The sequence below is a fragment of the Triturus cristatus genome, chromosome 6 (genome assembly GCF_964204655.1).
Source record: "Triturus cristatus chromosome 6, aTriCri1.1, whole genome shotgun sequence".
NCBI lineage: Eukaryota > Metazoa > Chordata > Amphibia > Caudata > Salamandridae > Triturus > Triturus cristatus.
In genome coordinates, this window is record NC_140589.1 from 504,811,063 (window position 1) to 504,831,593 (window position 20,531).

Below are 20,531 nucleotides of genomic sequence, written 5' to 3' on the forward strand. Positions count from 1 at the left end.
AGAAGTCACAGACTGAGGCAGGGGGCGGTGGGGTGGGGAGACAGGGAAGAAAATAGTGTTAGGAGTAATGGGGCCAATAGCTGTGGAAGGATACAAATGATAAATGAGGAGGGACTAACAAACCTCAAACCAATCGGAAGGTAGCATTTAAGACAAAAGCCAATGGGCAGAGAGTGGGCGGAGCTTCCATGAAGCTACCACCTTACAGTATATACTGCATGCCTCGCAAAGCGCTGCAACGCTAGGCGAGACCTAATGAATGTGTCCATCTGTAACAAAACTGGTGGTCATTTAAAGTGCTCTGATACCTGATATCTTCAGGTCTAGTTCGCTCTATATAAAACTCTATTTAAAAAAGAAAAGAAAGTGGAGGCTGTGCAAAAGAGGACACTTTCAAGGTGGATAATTCTCTGTATTGAAATATGCCTCACACTGGCCAGGAAGCAGCCCTCTGGCGCCCTTCAGGCTCATTCCACCAGGGACAAAGCTGCTATGAGAGCTTTGGCACAAGAGGCTCCTATCTAGACATCTGCCAGGCTGTGACATGGGCATCTGTACATTAGTTGACAAAACAGTACTGACTTGACTGTTTCGTCAATATATGCACAGATACCCATGTCTTGTTGGGAGTTCACTCAGCTCGATATTCAGGGCATTTTGGTCTAAATCCACTCCCTAGACCCACCATCCTTGGAAGGTATTGCTATGGTATGTATTCTATAGGTGAGTAATCCAACAGAAGATCAAGCTAGTAAGTCTGGGGAAGAGTTTCTGGTGGGAACTATTTCTAATCACAGATTTTTCTCTCCCCTCCCTTTCCCCATTCTGTTAAGTGGTGTCTTTACTTTCTGAAAAGGTCCCAAGTTAGAAATCAGCTTGCTCTCTCAGCCAGTTTGTTCCACGCTCTGCGTCTGAGAGTGCGGAAGCAGAAAGGCACAAGAGGCTGATGTTAGTAAGCAAGGGTGGCTCTTTTTTGTGGCTCTGCTCTGTCACTTCCAGGGCAATATAAAGTCACTGAGGAGGCATACAACTCCACCTACCAGTACTTAAAAGCATTGCTGGGAAAATTCTCTGGATCCGGTCTGACATCTGGGTATAATCTAAAGGTGGGGTATCTGCAGAAAGAGGATTGCCAAATGTATGTAACTTATTCAATGTTATTTTAGCTGTGTTTTAAAATCTCTTTTCCAAAATGTAGCCTAAACATATCTTTGTCCATGTGTTGTCATAATATGTTCTGAATCCTGATCCTTGGTGATAACTAGTGGGAGAGATGAGCCCTTTGGTTTCCCAGTTATAGCTGTTGATGCATATGTTAATCCACAGTTCTACTTGATTAAAGGGGAAACGATATTACACTGAAAAACAAAAATGGATGCAGTGTCAACTAACATATTTACCCTCTTGAAAACCTAAATTAATTGAAAAGAACAATCCATTTGAAGAACTAACATTACTGGATATGTCTATGTTAGAACATGTTAGGGCAAATAGCTACCTGTTTTATTTTTTAATGTTTTAAAGAAAACAGATATTTGAAATTGCAAGTGAGCAGCAACAATAGTGTCAGTAGCTTGAGCTTGGTGTACTCTACCTGTGAAAAAGTCAACGCATGTATAAGCTGTTTATGCCTTTGTGATAAACATTACTGGACAAGTTGTTATTTAATGGGCTGTTCTTCTACACAAATGGGAACACAAATCGAAAATATAGATCAGGTTACAAAGTATAGAGAAATGGCAACAGTTAAAAATGTATTAAATTAATTTTATAATACCAAAAAAAAACAGAAATGTGGGGTAATTGTTGCCTTTTCCAAGTATATTTGTGTCCTTGAGAAGAAGTGTTCCATATTTACATAACACCTTAAAAGGGAATCCTTTTACTGCTACACTTATTAATTACAGGCAAATAAATACAGATTTTGTGTTCCAAACCTAATTTCTGCATGTATCCAAATTCTTTCTCCAGAAAAAATAGACGTAGATGCTCGTTTGGTGGAACTATGTGAAGATGTCAAGGTAAAGTGTTTCCTTACCACAAACCTATTGCAAAAGTAATTGATCCCTCTTTAAAAGTAGAAGTTATTTGTGTACATTCTTTCAATCATTTACTCGATTCATTTAATCATTTTTGACTGTATTATATCATCTAATCTGGGAAGAGATATATAGAGTTGGTTAATGTCACCTTAGGCAAACTCAGACGGCAATGTAGTTTGTGACTATAGCTCTTTAAGATATTAAGATTATTTAATTACTTAAGTTAGACATGTATCATTTTTTTAAGTAAAATTGTAATATTGGACCCTTTGTAGGAGTTATGGAGTTTTGGCTTATGCAGTGTGCTCCCAAGTGGCCACTTTTTTGTGCACCTTCTCTTTTCTTTTACATCCTTTACCCGTTTTCAACGACTAAACAAGACTGAAGCCTGCAGCACACTTCATTTCCTCACTTTATTTCCTGCAGAGTTTTTCCCAGTGATGGTTCTATTTTCATTATTTGCTGCCTTTTTCCATATGCTTAGGTCAAGTGAGTGGAGGCAGTTCTGTTGCTGATCTTTACCTTACCTGCATTGGTACCTAAGAAATATTGAGGATACAGATCCTGTTCTTTTTGCAATAAATTTCCGAGTGGTATTGCATCCAGGTGATACATCATAGAGCCCTGACTATTAAGAAATGTCATGCTCTCCACAAAATTGCGTGTTGGATTATTTGATGTTCATCTGCAATGGATACCACATTCCACTACAATCGTTGTACTTCTGAAGTGTATAGTGTCTCATTGGAACTCAAAATGTTTGAAATAGAGCAGAGGTATTTGAAAAACGTGTTCCTGTATTCAATCTATGAATTCTCCCTTTTTTCTCTCCTGTGTAGCACTTTTCCAGGAGACTTTTTGGACTTCTGGGGGCTCCATCTTATTGAGACGTAGCTTACTGACAGTGGTGCCAAAAATAAATGGGCATTTGCAATGCAATAGGTCTCGCATTTACAAGAGTTTGGGCTATTGACATTTTAAATGACAATGCCTTTTATTTATGTGTTGTTTTTAAAACTGATAAATAAAAGTTATTGTCATTTACAATGCCAATAGCCTTTAACTCTCACAAATGCAAGACCTATTGCATGGCAAATGCGTTGGTGGCCAGTGCTAAAAAAACAGCATTCAGAGAGAGCCTGTCCTGCCTGCAACAGAAGGCAGGACAAAGCTATTTGAGAAAATAGTGCTTGGAGGCTGTAACTGAAGCCTACTGAGTAACAACACATGTAGCAGGGGTTTCTCCATGGAAGTTACAAAATGAAAGAAGGCGGTACTAAAGGTGGACTACTAAGCCTATTGACCAATGAACAGCCACAGTTTACAGTGGACAATGACACAAACCAAAGAAAAATATGGGCGGGGAGTAGGCAGAGTGTGCTGTCCAGGCTCGACCTAAAACCTGACGAACCTCCTGGAGCTTGCGCACTTCGCGTGCCACCATTTGTACTTTATTTTTGATATCTTTTTATCACCATTTTTCCGATATTACATCCAAAAATGATTTACACGGGAAAGCATAGTGAAGTGTTGTAACCAATGCAATGGGGTAGGAACAAAGAAAGTTGCAATCATTATGAAGTACAGTTATAACTCATGTTTGCACAAGATTGGGGGATACACGGCTTCAAATACTCCAGTATGCGGATGACTTCGTAATAATGGACCTCACAAGAACTGGCTTACAGAAGGCCCTAAAAGCTTTGCACGGATATAATCACCAGAACAAACTCCTGGTGAACCAGGAGAAAACTAGGATACTCCTATTCGGGAAGTACCCACGTAAGAAGACCATACATTGGCAACTTGGGGCCCTGCAAATTAAAACAAGTATGAGCTACAACTATTTGGGCTTCTGGCTATTGGAAGGGGCAAAACCTATAGCCCACCTGAAACATCTGAGAAGGAAAGCAGCAGGCATATTTTTTTCTTTAAAAAGCCTTAATCTGTGACGTCGCAGCCCAACTGCTGAACCCATTTTTAAAGTTCTTAAGGCAAAATTAGTGCCCTCTCTTAATTATGGCCCCGGTGCCTTCAATAAATCCCTCGCGAACTATCAAATTTTGGCTTATAAAAAGGTCCTAGCTCTCCCTAGACAGGCCAGGAGAGCAAGAGTAAGGCTGGAGCTGGGTCTCACCAGTCCAGACATTACTTGCTTAGGTGATTTAATAAAATACTATATCAGGACTACGCGAGCATCAGAATTGTCATTAAAAAGACAAATTAAAACGCTCTTCGAAGAGGAGGGTTCCCCATGGCAGGTGTACTTGGCAGCAAGCACTAGATTATTGGACATTAACGTCCAAAATCTGCACAACCCTGACATCCCGCTAACAGCCTGGAGGAAAACAGTGAGTAGTCAGGCCAAGAGAATATCTTTTGAAAGGGTCCTGGAAAGCCTGCATCACCAATTCATTCTTTCCTCACTGGACTCCTCATACACCATGGGAAAACCGCAGCCCTACCTTGAGCAAGCTCTGACAGTCCTGGCTCGGGGAAGAATTACCTACATGAGACTTTTAGCTCTGCCCATCACGGATTTTAACTCAACTTGGACCCGGCAGGCCAATTCAGTGGCTTGCCGACTCTGTAACTACCACGTGAATCCTGGCTCCATCTGTTGTGCAACTGCCCAAAGTTAGTCAGTGAGCTGCAGCGCTTGGTTCTCCCCATCTGTAGGTTGCTTGGCCTACAAAGTTGCCTCTCCGCTAAAACCCCTCAAATTGTGGCCTGACTAGGGAAATTCACAGACGCAATCCGAACCGCACTGAAACTGAAAACTGAGTCTTAACAGCATTTAGTCGGCCATCAAGCAAGAAAGACTATGATAACACTTTTCCTCAAGTCCAATGCACAACACCTTATTGATAGATAGGACAATATTTTTAGTAATAGTCCTTTTACTACTTTAATCTTTTTAAACGTCTTTTCACTCTTAACTAACTGTGTGAGATTTTAAACAAGTTTTTGTTTTATTGATGGAATATTGTAACAATTTTAATTAATTGAACAATAAAGATTCAATCTTTCATTCATACATTGCAAGTAATACTTCATTCTGGTACAAATAAAGTTTGATCTTGGAACAGTAAACTCTTCAGACTCTTATGTATTTTCTTGTATCCAAGCTATATAATCCATCTTTTATTAAACCATGCATACCTCAACTCATGTTTGCACAACAGTAAACTCGACTTCTGTTTTTTACCAATAATTTGCTCCACTTAGAAACATCTCTTCTGGGGAGACCTCCAGGTGTGCTAATGAACTTATCATTCCTTATTTTATCATAAGCAACACTTATTCTTTTAACATATTAAACCCAAAACAACTAATTCCTCCTGGGGTCATGTTCTGTGGCGGTCTTCCATTATCTATGTGGCCTATCAGATATGGTGCTATAGTACGCTGTGGGGTCTTAAAGATAAGGATGTCTCAGGGCACCCTGTCTTATTATGTGACTAATTTTGTGGGGTTCCATATTATTGGTTGGATGTTCCCTCTCTATTATTCCTCAGGGGGTGGGTCTCATGTCAAACTCTCTCCATCTTCCTCTCCTCTGGCCTCCCATGCTCGCACAATTTCAGCCCAGGGCTCTGCCAATGCTCTACGTCTTTTACTTGTTTTGTCTTCCCGTGCCATCCTTCCTCAGCCCTGGCCCAGGTCAACACCAGTCGGGGACCCTAGGGCCTATTGTCTCCTGCCATCTGAGGGCAATACGCCTTTTGGCAAAATTAGTGCGAGGTCTATAAATTTATGTCATACTTTTTCACTTTAGGCCTTGGGTATAGGCCCAACAGGCAAATCTCTGTGCTGCATGGCAAAGTTTGCACCAAGACCTCATTGAGACTCTTCACAATCTTAAGCCAGTACTTTTGTATAATTGGGCACTCCCATATCATGTGTGCGAATCTCGCATCCAGTGCTCCACATCTTAGGCATTGTGGATTATCTTCCCCATACATAATATTAAGCCCATGTGGTGTAAGGTAGGACATATATAGTATGTTGAACTGTGTAAATATAAAGTTGGAGTTCCTGGAGACTTTCTTCCGACTCTCCAAGACCCTCCTCCATTCCTCATCTGACAGGTCCCTACCCACCAGCGCTCCCCATTTCTCCCTTAGATGGCCAAGGGTTGCTCTGTCAAGGTCATTAACGCAACATATAACCATTCACTAGATGTCTCGCCGACCCAAGTGTCACTACAGCTTGTAGGACTGCGTGTGTGTTAGGTTCGGAGGAGTCCCCTCCCCATAGGGCGGTAAAGGTACTTATCATAGTGTGTTAATTTAAGAATTGCCCTGGGGATAAGTCGTAGTGCGCAAGGAAGTCTTGTCAGGGGGAACCTCTCCGTAGAGGTAGCAGTCACAAACTATGGTCACTCCCGCTCCCGTCCATTCCATCAGTTGACCCTGTTTGAAAGGAGAGCATTCTCCACCCCGTGGCAATCCGGTCAGGGGAAGTAAGGCATCTATTCCAACATTGCAAAGCCACTTGTAGCAGAACCTCCATGTCTTGTATTTGGTGCTTGGGATTCAGGAGTTTGGTGAGGAGTCTCCCAGGAGGGTATGGTCCCGGCACTCCCAGCGTCTCCAGTCCTCTCCCATCCAGCCATTGGGACTGCCATTGGAGGTGTGCTGCCAAGTAATATTCCTCAAAGCCTGGTACACCCAGGCCTCCTGACGCCACAGGTCGCCGCTGGACCTTCAGGGATACCCTATTCCATCCTCCATTCCAGATTAGTTTCCCTTAACAATCAGTCGAAGTACTTAAAGAATCTCTGAGGAATCACCACTGGGAGTTTGACAGAGTTGTATAGTAACCTCGGGAGGATAACCATTTCGGAGAGCGCTACTCTAGCCATAACCGACAATTTAAGGGAGCACCAGAATGTCACATGTGGCTTCAGGGAGCGCAACGCTCGATTAAGGTTTCCCTCCATCAGTTCTGCTTGTTTGTGAAACACCTGTATGCCCAGATACCGAAAGAAGCTTGGGCCCAGTTGATGCTCAACGGAAGGTCTCTGGGTCTGGACATGGAAGGTGCCATAGAATATGTTGGTTTTAATAGCGTTGATACAATGTCCGGACAGCCCTGCAAATTCCTCTAATATGTTCATGGCATGGAATATGCCCTTGGAGCCATCCCCGATATATAACAATAGGTCATCTGCATATAATGAAATCACATGCTTCCATCCCTCTAGGAGCAGCCCATGTCTGACCCGCTCCCATCTGAAGTGTTCTGCAAGTGGTTCAATCGCCAAAGCAAAAAGCAGGGGCAACAGTGGACAGCCCTGTCTCCTCCCTCTGTGTGTTGTGTAAAGAGCTCAGACCACTCCACCCGCACACACTCTAGCAGTGGGGTCCGTGTAAAGTAGTTGTACCCACCTCAGCCATCTTTCCCTCAGTCCCATGCACTTCATAACTCGCCGAAGGATGTCCCATCTTAGGGAATCAAATGCCTTTTCTAGGTCGACTGCCGTCACCACTGCTTCAGGGTATACAGAGAGGCCCCGGTGGAATAGGACATGATACAGCCTCCTCAGATCCCCAGAGGTTGATCTAGCTGGGATAAACCCCATTTGGTCTGTATGGACCAGGTGTGGCATGTGTTGGAGTAGCCTGGCAGCTAACACTTTACTTGGCAATTTGAAATCTAAATTCAACATAGATAGTGGGCAGAAATCTGCCATGCCAGCTGGGCTTGACTTAGTTTTAGGTAGTGGAACCACCAGGGCTTCTCTCGTGGAGGTCAGGAGGGGGCCCAGCCATAGTGAGGTGGTATACATTTTTCCCAGGTGTGGAGTCACTAACGTTGCGAAAGTGGAATAAAACTCGGCCAGGAGAACATCCGGTCCCGGAGTCTTCCCTCTGGCCATCTCTTTGATCGCCTGGTCTACCCCCTTGAGCTGCAAGTCCTCGAAGTACTCTCTCATCACTTCTTCGGGTACTTCCTCAGACTTCCCATACAGAGTTGCATAGTATCCCCTGAATGTGTTGTTATTGATTTTGGGTGAGAAGACAGTTCGACCATCTTTTGCCCAAATGCTAGCGTTAGGGGTGCCTCCTCCTTACGGCTTAATTAGACATGCAAGTAATCTCCCAGCCACCCCCCTTCCACATGTTGTCTCTCCTGATAAGTGCAGGGATCTAAACTCTTAACCGTTCCAAGGCTTCAATATGTTTGCTCTTGGTTTCAGATAATGGTCTCTTGGCCTTGCTGTCTGTTCCTAGTTGGCTATCTAGTGTGTAAATTTGTGTTTCCAGCATCAGGAGTTCTCTAATGATCTCTTGGTGCGCGCCCACAACCTGTCCCATACTTTGACCTCTCACTACCACCTTAAAAGCATCCCACTCTGTTAGTGAGTTGCTGGCAGTTTGTTAATTCAGTTGAAAATAATTCGAGATGGAGGTGGACAACTGTTGTCTAAAGCAGTCATCTTCCAATAAATTGAGGTCTAGTCTCCATGCTGGGATTGCAGTGATCTCGGGTGTTGGGGACAATCTCAGATTTAGAGGGCTGTGATCTGAGAGGGTGCACCCCAAGTATTCCACCCCCACTATTGTTGACAAGAGTTGCATAGAGCATAAAAACATATCAAGTCTAGTGTGCAGACCATATAGCTTGGAGAAAAAGGAGTATTCCTGTTGCTGTTCATTATGTAGTCGCCAAATGTCCAATAATTCCCACCCATTCATCCAGTCTCGGAAACCTATATACGTCGTGGCTGCTGCTGTACCACGTAATGGGGGGGGGGGGGGGGGGGGTGTATATCTATCTATGTTTATATCTGCAACGCAGTTGTAATCACGCTGCAGGACCAAGTCGCCTGCTGCCACTTCTGATATGGGTTTGGAGAGCTGTTGTAGGAATTGCGTTTGGTCTTGGTTCGGGGCATAGATACTTCCCGGTGTCACCTCCCTGCCCATCAATCTACCTTTTACAATTACATATGCCACCATTTGTACTTGAGCGTACATCCCCTGTGTTCATGCTGATATTGCTTTGTATCCTCACAACATCGGCTCTCAGTTCAAAGCCTCCTATCATTCTGCAAACATCAGGTATCATTATTATATTAATTTATGCCTCTTTTCTTTTGCCATTATGCAGCAATATTGTACTCCTCCACCACCTTTATTACAGAATTCTGGGGACAAACTCATGAAGTGGAGCAAATAGTTGGCTTCATTGAACAACGTTATGGTTCTATTGATGCCAATTTTTTTACATCTTCTAGGGAAAAGGGTCTATTACTCAACTCTGTTGGCACTGAGGCACAAGACATTTTTGACCACTTACCAAAGTTCAACCTCCTCCATAGCTGCCAAGGTTTCAGATTGCTTATGTGTGACAGTTTCATTTTCATAGATTTCATAATCTTTGCATACCCTGAAGCAGTGTAATTATGAGTGACATTCAACGACTATGAGTGACACTTTCTTGCGAGCAAAATCAAGCAGTGAAGACGTGAGAAACATATAAATATCAGAAATTCCCTCATTTGAGCAAGAGAAACTCTGAGATCTTAAAACTGCTATAAAGCACTAGATATGGAAGGGCACTAGGATGTGGGAGAGGCCCCAGCAGTGAGCCTCATGGCTGCCAAGCTTTCAGGTTGTTTGTGTGACTTTTTTTATGTGTGGCATTTCATTGGCATTTGTGAGACATTTTGAATGACACTGTATCTAGAATAGAAAATAGCAGTTACATCCCTGAGATGTTTCGGAAATTATCCCTTTTGTGCTATTTAATGTATTCAAAACAACTTCTCACATCTAAACAGCTTATGCAAAATCGTTCACCTACTTCTACTCTCTGTTTCTCACTCACAGTATGATGATGGAGTGTATATGCATGGCTAGGCCCGGGAAATAAGTCAGAATTGCATGCTGCACTAACGGACAGCAGATGGTTCCCACTGGGGCCACCTTACCTGGGGTGAACATAATGTAAACGCTGCTCACCAAACTGACATTCAAGACCTCAATCTCACATTATCAAAAATGATCCCCAGTTAAGAGAGGTGCCCCAGTGGCCAAACATACATTAAAAAAGGAAAGCAGTGTGATATGTTTATCAAAATGTAGTTTCTTTTAGGTAACAGTGTGAAAATGCATTTTGGGACTTGCTGTTTAACTTTTCATATAGGCTATTGTTACAAAACTGCAACTCGCTTCATGCATTTGTATCACTTCATTCATTCTATGTAAAAATAAATCCAAGCTAAGAAAAGGTGCTGAGTTCATGCAACATCCTTAGTCCCACCTTGGACCTCTATCAGTGGCCTTATGCAATATATGCATTGGTGGTAACTTAAAATACATGCATCAGTGGCCGTTTACATTACATGCACCAATAGTTCCTTGCATTGCATGTATCTGTGGCACCTCAAGATACATCCATTTGTGGCCCAGCAGTCATGAGGATCAATAATACTCCTACAAAATCAAATCAAAGTGACGAGCCGGAGAATAAGACTGAACATCAACTTAAGTAAATCACCTAAAGTCGAGTGGGCCCAATATTATCAAAGATTAAATGACAAGTAAATACTCATTAAAATTATCATATTTTTAGCCAACCGTGTGAAAATTCAGTCTGGGACTTGCTGTTTCACTTTTCATATGGGCTGTTGTTACAAAACTGCAACTGACTGCATTTGCATCACTTCATTAATTAGATGTAAAAAAAATAAATCCAAGATGAGAAGAGGTACTGAGTGCATGCAGTATCTTTAGACCCACCTTGGACCTCTATCAGTGGACTAAAGCAGGACATGCAATTAGTGGTAACCCAAAGTATGTGTATCAGTATCCCTTTTACATTGCATGCACCCATAGTTCCTTGCATTGCAGGTATCTGTGGCTCCTCAAGGTACATACAATAGTGGCCCAGCAGTCATGAGGATCAATAATACTCCTACAAAATAAAATCAAAGTGACGAGCCGGAGAATTAGAGTGAACATCAACTTAAGTAAATCACCTAAAGTCAAGTGGGTCCAATATTATCAGAGATTAAATGACAAGTAAATACTCATTAGAATTATCATTTTGAACAACTGTTCTATCGGCCATGAACCATACTTACAGCAACACAATGTATCATATGCCATCTTTGGTACAACAGCTTGCAAATCTTAGGTAATAAATGCAAATCTGTCTCCAGATAATAGGTTTAAAGCCTGGTACAAACCTTCCCAATCAATCCACTATTAACTTTGAAATATTTGTAAGTAGTTTACCTGTAATGCTCCAAAAACTGCACCATGTCTTGGGGCTCCTATTTCACAGGGAATGTGAAGGGTTATCCTGTATGCACTGTAGCCCCAAAGTACCCAGAGATGGCTTTGAGGCGCTTTGTAAATGAAGTTGGAACAGCCTCTCGTGCTCCCAGGAAAGGGCGCAGAGGATGAGTTCCTGACCCTAGTCCTCAACTCCTTCCTCTGAAGACAACATCCCTGAGGCATGTTTAACTTGAAGCAGTATCTGTCGGCGAAACGAGTCATCATACGAAATCCCATTGTATAATTGCATCTCTTAACCGAAACAAGTGGAGGATACAGCAAACTTAACATAGAACTTGCTCTGCTTTCCAAATTCTGTCCTTAGGTGTATAGTTACAAAGCACAAAAAATGTATGATATTGCTTTGTCGCTAGGAATAGGAACTAATCACTATCCGTGCACAAAGAATTATACTTAACACTGCCTAGAATGCCGGCCAACTTGTGAATGATCACTTCTGGAGTACTGGTGCAAGCTTTTCCAGTGCAGTGAGAGAGGGGCGTTTTTCAAGTTTAGTGAATGGTCCATGCAGTGTACGGTCCTAGGATTGTCCACAATCTACGGTGGGCCCCGGAGATGTCTGTCCAGGCTGGTGAATGAGCTGACCCAGCAGTATTCCAGGAAAAAACGACAATATCCTGCCAGCATGACTCTGCCCCACAGTAGAGAGAGCACTGTGAGGGGTTATCATGGCCGCAGTAGGGTGAGTACGGTGCGGGAAGATCACTTTTCTGCTCATGGAGGTCGCAACAGTTGAGTTTACCAGTGGTAAATATGTGTGCTCAACTGTTCACCAGTAGGGGATGCGTTTACGCAAAGCATGCAAGGCGCATCATGCTTATGGCATCATGATCTGACCATCGAAAGCACTGCGTGCTTAGAGAGACCACATGGGCTTCTGAGAGCTGCCCAGACTTGACTCGGAAGCAGGTTGGGCAAAGATCAGCTTAACAAATAATCTGTGAAGCCCCTGCCCTGTAGTGTTAACAAAACAGTCTTAACAGCGCAGCTCCTAATGTAAACAATCATAAAATTGCTAACCAGACCTTAGAACAAACGACTTCTACACTGACCAAACACAACCAACGAACTGGAAAGTAGCGCTTGTGTTCCTAGAAGCAATCACAAGCAGAAAGTGATGAAGTGGCTGAGCCCAGGAAGGGTTGGAGGGTGGGGCCGGGGGCAATGTGGAAATAACGAAAACAACAAGATAAAGGCCCGCAAGCTGCGTATGTGTCACTGCTCGCTCCCAAGACAATACTCCATGGGAGTTAAATTTTTTTTAAAAGGTGGGACATGCAACACCTATCAGCCATTACCACACTTGCATTTATAAATGTCACACAGATAAGCCAATCCTAAGCAAAGGAGGAGTCAGACTCCACAAAGTAGATATAACAGATCGCCTACAGCGCAAGCGCTGTTTAGGCTCAACCTAAAGAGTGACACATTAAACATTTACAAAATATGTCAGTTTCTGGCTACTTATAATGCTCCTTGATAGTATGCAAATACATACAGAATGCTATATGCAAGACTGGTGTTTTTTTACATGCAAAATAAAATGTACCCCAAAAATATTTGCAATCTGAAAAAGCAGATCATGGTCGCATACATTTTTGCAAAACCTTTTCGTTGTTTGTTTGCTTTAAAAATAAAATGTTCCCAGAATTATTTGCAACTTGAAATAAAGTTAGTTAGGTTTTCAGTTTTTAAGGATACATTTAAATGCCTTTTCCCTAAGGCATCATTTAATAAAATAAGTTTGATGTGTGCCTAACTTGGGGAAAAAGAAATATGGGGATGGAAGGGTTCGGTTTTCTAGCTGTTAGGAGTTGAGTTATTTTCAGTAGTAGGCCTGAAACCCTGGAACAGTTTCTCATACTTCTAGCAAACATTTGTGAATTACATTTTATACAAACATATATTTGCTCATGTGAAAATCTGCTGAGTAAGTGCAAATTCACTCTTTAAAGCATTTTTCTTTCTTTCCTCCATGGTGAAACTCCTTTCCCTACAACCAGCATTTTTGTAGGGGAGGAAGGGTTTCCTCCCACAATGGAAAACGTATTCCTGCATTTGTCAGGAATAAATTAATGAGCTATTTCTGGGTGAGAATAGATTTAAGAGTTGTTGAAAATTCTTCAAAATGGAACTTTGTGTGTGCATAAACCAATAGGGCATTTCAACCCTTAAATTACCTCATCTTGTCTGCTTCCAGCACCATGTGAGTAGTAATGCTTGACACGGAAATGTTCCTGCTTTAGACATCGTTTGAGGATTGCAAACACAGCTCTTGTATGTGTATGCCAAATTTACATAGCTAAAGAGTTTCGAGAATCAAGCTGATAACATTTTGACTAACCTTGCAGAGTTCATCTAATTGCATAATGTATGTTTACTCATTGATATACCACTAAGTATAAGATCACAGTATCCAGGAGATCTGAGGAACAGTGAGATGAAGAAATTTGCCAAAGAATTACATAATGTGGTCAAGTGGAAACTTTCTGTGAGAGGTCTTGTTGATCCTCAGTTGGCATCCGAGGCAAAAGACTGCAAGTATAACCTGGGTTTATTTACAATAATGTTTTGTGAGATCAAATGAATGCTTAAAAGTAATACCCTGATCGCCGCTATTATCTTTATTCTGACACAACCAAAGTGCTATCCTTTTATGAAACCTCCCAAGATCCTATAGATGGCCTAAACAGATCCCATTCGGCATATACTGAGCTTGTGAATATTCAAAACATTTCCACAAATCAAGCACTTCTGTTTTCTGGTTCTGCTTTGATCAGAAAAGTGCTATAATGAGAACCTTTATAGAATCCAAATCCTGACTTAAAATTGAGATCTGACATAATCAGAGAAGCTCTGACTACAGGTCTTATTTAGTGATAATGCTGCATGCTGCCACACGTTGTCCCCTCACTGAAGGCACTAAATAGGACAGGTCAATTTTCATACTGGACAATTAGATTTCTGAAGTATCGATTCCCCCTGGACAAGTAAATATTTTAAAGAAGTGCACACCCCTGGTATGAGTGATCTAAAAGATTAATTATGAGAAACTTGCCTGGAGACTGGTTGTGCACTCACCCTCCTTCGGAACTTGTAGATTCTCGTGATCTGTTGCAATTTCAGTAAAAGGATCCACTTATAGAGGATGTCTTCATTTAAAGAATGATGTGTAAGGGCAGTAGTTATTTCCTCAAGACACTGTCATTTAACTGACAGCCTGTCAATTTGTGTTAAAGGAAAACAATATGATGTTCTTTTCCCTGTCATCTTGTGAGAAAAGTGATCCCATAGCTTGAGCTGATGTATCTGTTTTAGGTATGTAGATTGGGCTTTTGGTTAAGTAGTATGTATTAAAGCAAGAAATTGATTTTACCTTTTTTTTCCAAAGCTGTGCTCTGGAAAATGACAATAAAACTATCTGTAATGCTCCTCTCTTTAGTATTGAAGACTCGGCAAAAGTGTTTATGGAATTAAGGTTTCTTGATTCTGATTTTGACAGCAGGATGGTAACAAACAACTCTGTCAACATTTTAAAATATAAAATCAGTGTGAGGTGCACAATAGCAGTCTTTTGTTCCAGTACACCACATAATTCATATATGGTATTCTGCAATAAGAACTATAACTAGTATAGAGGTACAAATACTATGTCATTGTTACTAAATGTAAGGCTAGATACGTGTGCACATTTACATTGTAATGTAAACTCTGCTTCTATATACAATCACCTTTTGATTTCTACTTCTTTGAGAACAGATAACAAAACAAGCTATTAGTCGCTTAAAATTTCACACTAGTCTTAAATGTAAAAAAGCCTCAATTGACTATTTCTCATGATCTCTACTGCATTAATCTTATAAAGACAACCAGCCGCAGATTCCTTACCTTAGAATTATCCCCAGGCACTATTCCGGATCCAGAAACTTTTCTACAGCAGTGCAGGCCTTGTTCAACTTGGCACTTTTACAGTTCTCCATAGTGGTCTTATATTTCTATTCTAGCGAGAATGTTTTTCTTTTCACCATTCTCTCTGCCGACTGATTATCACCACTAAGTCGGTGGCGGTGTTTTCTGCTTCTTTTCCTTTTTTATGAGGCCATGTGGTTGGTTGTCAGGTGGGCAGTGCTGACTTGGTGGTCGTTTCTGTGTATATTAGACACCTCCTATTATACAGTTTGTTCTTCTGTATACGTAGGTGGGGGGGAGGGTGGGTGTGTGTGTTTGTGTGTGTGTGCGTGTGTTTGGGTGTGTGTGTTAGTGTGTGTGTGTGTTAGAGAGAGCAAACACAAGGGAACAGTCCAGCCCAAACTGCTAAGCCAGGTCTTCCCTGGACCGGAAACAAGCATCCTGGGACAGGTTTCGGGGATTCACCCTTCATCAACTTAGGGCAAACAAATCAAACACAAGGAGGTGATGGACAGAGCACTGAAACTTTTCAGACGTCTTATCTGGTAGAGACAAGATTTAGCCTCTGATTCCTTATCGACCCACCCATCCTCCCTGCTGTGCGACCTGACTCTTTCTATCTTTCATTAAAATAAAAAGGGGAAGTAATAATGTATATTTTGAACGCTAAAATAAATATGATTGTTTTTCTAAAACTAAGATTTTTTTTGGGCACACTGTTTTCGATCTGTTTCTACACGTGGCTCCGTGTTCTAGCGCGGAAATTAGTTGCAGAAGAGACTGATGTCAGCGCATCGGGCAGGGCGTATATGGACTCTGCCAACGTCACAGCTTGTGGACGACGTTGTGACGGAGTCGCTTTACACCCTCTGCCGATACGCAGAGGTACTGCTGTAGAAACGTTTCCGGATCCAGTCTGGCGCCTGGGGATAAATCTAAGGTAAGAAATCTGCCACTCGATCTTGTCACTACCAGATAAGACGTTACCAAAGATAAGTAACGTATTCATCTTGTACCATTGCACACTAACATCATTTTTGTTCTCTGTTCCCCAAAATTAGCCCGTAGTGCTAGAGTTTCACAGTAACGCTTTTTTATTTCTGCATGCTAGATACGTGAAAGTAGGCTCCTGCTTTTTTAAAACATTACAGTCTGGTCTCAACCTTTATAAAAAATCACCCAAATTGTACTATCATTTTTCAGGCATTATTCTAGTAGACTTGTGTATTTTGTATGCTAGAATCACCACAGAATAGGTTCCACTAGGTAATCTATTCTACATATACACATTTATTGAAAGTTCTATGCTAAAGAAAATGTATTTTATCCAGTGTTCTTAATTCTCTCTATGATTGATAGTTCTTTAGGATCTTTTCAGTTGCTTCTTCTCTTGGTTTCTTAATTGTCTGTATCATTAATAGACCTTCAAAATCTTCTCTTTTGGTTCTTCTCCAAAGAGACAGTATGGTTTTATATATCTTCTCAAAATAAAATGTAACATTTTGCAATTGGCTCAACATTTTATACATTTGTTGCCATTTAAAGACTATCACATGGTTGCAGATTTCTCCTTTAATAGGTCACTAACTAAAAAAGTTGTGATACTGTATAGTTTTTGTGAGTAGCAATGCTACATAAATATATCCTTTGTTACTTGACATGGAGGAGCTGATTTGGCATTTTGCCTGGTTAAGATCTTCATAACTGAAACATGAAAACAAATCTATCTTGTCTAAATATAAATTGCACTGCATTCCACATTGATAATTTCATAAATGTTTCTTTTTCTCAGAAAATGGAAAATCCTGATGAACTGGCTGAACTGATAAACATGAATCTTGCACAGCTTTGTTCACTCTTAATGGCTCTCTGGGGTCAGTTCTTAGAATTTGTCTCAATTCAAGAAGAAATCACATCCTTTGTAGCACAAGAACATCATACATTGCGGGTGAGTATTGAACCCTCACTACAGCACACTTTGTGGTGTAAATAGGTGATGCAAATAATTTTAATTTCGGATTGTTTTAATACTAAGCTTTGTTGCTTGTGGCATGCGTTTCCAGAGGCCTTTACCATGTGTAATAATCCCAAAAGATTTCCAGGTTTTTGGAAATCCAATAGTGATAGTTAACATAATTTATCAACCATGACCTTATATTCTAAAGAAAGAAATGCAATCAATGTGGTTGTGTTAAGGAAGTAATTCCAAAAGGCAATAGGGAAATTCCACCTTGAAGGATTTTTTTGTAAAATGAAGGTGATGATCAAGTCAAGTGCATCTATACCAACCTCCGATCATAGCCCTTACATTAACCAAACCCTGACTTCATATGAGCCCTCCTACAATCAGAGAAGCTAGGATCTCAGCTCTGATTTAATAGAATGCTACCATAATATGTCACCTCATTGCACAACTCTAAATTGGCACAAGAAGATTTCTGAACTATGTTGTCCCTTGAACAAGTAGATATTTTAAAAGCATCCCCTCCCTTTAGTAAGTGAGCTAAAAGTCAAATTGTGAGACCAATATGCCTTTCTTGCTTAGTTTGGCACTCTGACTAACTCTGACTAACTTATGGAAGATGTCTTCATTTAAAATAAGGACACTTGTGAGCAGAAGTTATTTCCTAAGGACTCTGTCATTTAACTTCTACATGTTGATTTGTGTGAAGCATCAGGATGGTTGTCCTTGTCACCCTGTTCTTGTGAGATAAATGAACTCATGTTTGTTTTAGCTACATAGCATCTGCACCTTTTCGACTTGTGGTTAAAGCAAGAAATTGTGTCTGTCAAAGGTTTCCATTGAAACGCTTTTACGTTTTTTCCAAGAACTGTGCTATAGAAAATGGCAATGAGGCCGGTTCTCTTTTTCGTAGTACGTAAAACCAAGCAAAAGTGTTTTTGGTATTAACTGTATCCGATTCTACTTTAATTGTAGTATGGTAAGCAGAAACCCTATTTGTCAACTCTTTCAACTACAAATTTCCACCTTGAAGGACATTTTTGAAAAATTGATCTATGATTAAACCAAGTGTATCTTTACAAACGGTGTCAGACACATTTACAGGTTACAAAGTCTTTGGGTAGTATGATCTCTTTGCACATGGAGCTTCTTAAGAACTTTTCTGTTGACCCAATGGCTTTACTTTGACCCCAATACATATCATCACCATTGACCCCCAAAAACAAGATTGTATCAAACCCACTTTATAGTTACTCCTTTGATTACTACAAAGTCCTCTGCACCATGCATAATGAATGGTAGACAAAGGGTCCACAAGTTATGCAGAAGGAAACCCACACTAAGCATCAGACACATACCTTCAACAATATGGCAATCGTCCAGCAAAATTGCAGAGAGCAGCCACATGAAAACCAAGATCTAGCTTCTGGAGCTCTTGCTCCCATTCCAGAGGACAATATTAACTTGCCTACTGTCATAAACTTCCAAGACACCGACAATTCAATAAGCTTTGGAATCTCAGGGTTTAGTAAACTAGTAGAGTTCTAAAACCTCATAGTTGAACTGCTTGCAACCCACAAAGGAAAGTCGCCATACTGGTTCTCACTTATAACCTTCCACCTCGGGGACCCAAGCACAATACCCTTTTAGAATATCTTAATACATTGAGCTTTTTTTTCGTCATGCTAACCCTGCTGAGGATACCACATATCTCACCCAGGGTGCATTTACTAACACAAAGCATTAGCCGTTTTATAATAAAATGTTACAAAGTGAAGGGGAAAAAGAGATCTGCCTTTAGGAGGACAGGTCAGGGAATGATAAACTCAAAACTTGATAAAGCTGGTTGCAAAAAAGAACTTTGAAAACAAGAAGCTTGGCAATCTATAAAGGCCAGCTGTTGATTTTGGATTCATAACTAACCTAGTCACTGGATTTTTGTAAACTTATGGTCAATAGAAGTACAGATTGCTATAAGAACAAGGAGATGCTAGAATTCTTTTTTTATTAGCTTTGTAAGTGATGTGGCAAAAATGTATTTGGTCAATCTTTCAATTATTTTATCTTTTAAGAAAAAGTGCTCTTTTATGAGACACACTTACTATTTTACATAGCTCTTTTTTGTAAAATAAAGCTGCACCTCTGCCTCATCCCAGGGGGCACCTTGATTTACAGTCTTAGGTAAGACTGCCACTATCCCGACATGTAAACCAGGGACTCAGTGGAACATGATCATGCTCCCGTGTTACGATGCCGCAACCACTTTTTAGATATGTTCACGCACATTACAGTGGCATGTGACTTGCACAAACAGTTCATTGCTCCACTTGGCAATAGATATTAGCTGCACACTGGCACCAACTTTACTAGCAAGGCTGATAGCCCAATTTTTATGACACGCCATTACAAAATGAGATGTACTTGTATTTATGCTGCGCATTGTCTATTTGTTTCACTAGGCAATATGTGTTAGCTGCACAGTGGCACCAACTTTACTATTTAAGGCTGATACCTCATTTGTTCTCAACACTCTAATGAGATGTATTTGCATGTATGCTACAGGATGTCTATTTGATCTACTTTCTTTAACGTTGTATGTGTTTTGCATTTATTTATCTACGTCTGGAAGCCATTTCAGCTCCAGACACACATTCTCTTCCACTTGAAGGGACATTCAGGTTAATAAGACGATCTTATGTCAGAAACATGCCTATCTGTTTGTCATACTATTTTCTTTCCTAACAGGTTGAACAGGCAACACCGAAACAATTAGGTACCACCCATAGGACACTTGAATCGACAATTGTGGGGTAGGAAGAGTCATCCGTTATTTTTGTCCTGAAGAAGAGCCACTGATCCTTTTGACCACCAGGGCCGCGAAACATGTTGACTCGCACTTTACCCTAATTACGGGCACAAACGACAAGCTACTGGGGTACTTTAACACCCCATCAGTACCACTGACCTAGAAAGGTTTTTTAATCTGAGGAGAATCAAGATATTAACAGTTCAGTGATATCCCTAATCAGTTTTGATTGACATCAAAGCACACCCAACACTACCCCACATTTTTTTGCACTCATCATAAGGCTATAAAAGCAAAAGATCTCCTCCAAAGTGACCCTTCGGGGAACCTGTAGGGCATTGAAGGGCTGGCCCAATGAGGCGCAATCGTCCTATGATGAAGCCTGACATTCCTCTGGATGTGTGAAGGCAACATGAAACAGTCTTAATGACTGCCACTCTAAAATGTTTCTAACCTTGATAAAAACTCCTTTCTTTCTCGTTTCCTAACTAGGAACA

The 20,531-nt window shown here is 41.0% G+C and overlaps 1 protein-coding gene across 3 annotated transcripts in view; it reads left to right on the plus strand.

Moving 5' to 3' along the window:
• FAM135A (family with sequence similarity 135 member A) overlaps window positions 1-20,531 on the plus strand; it is a 907,387-nt gene that overhangs the window by 452,922 nt on the left and 433,934 nt on the right. For all 3 annotated transcript variants that reach the window (XM_085610912.1, XM_085610915.1, XM_085610914.1), the window contains 2 exons: window positions 1,972-2,021; window positions 17,058-17,213. In XM_085610912.1, the coding sequence (XP_085467038.1) occupies window positions 1,972-2,021; window positions 17,058-17,213 (206 nt within the window). The remainder of the gene's footprint in view (window positions 1-1,971; window positions 2,022-17,057; window positions 17,214-20,531) is intronic.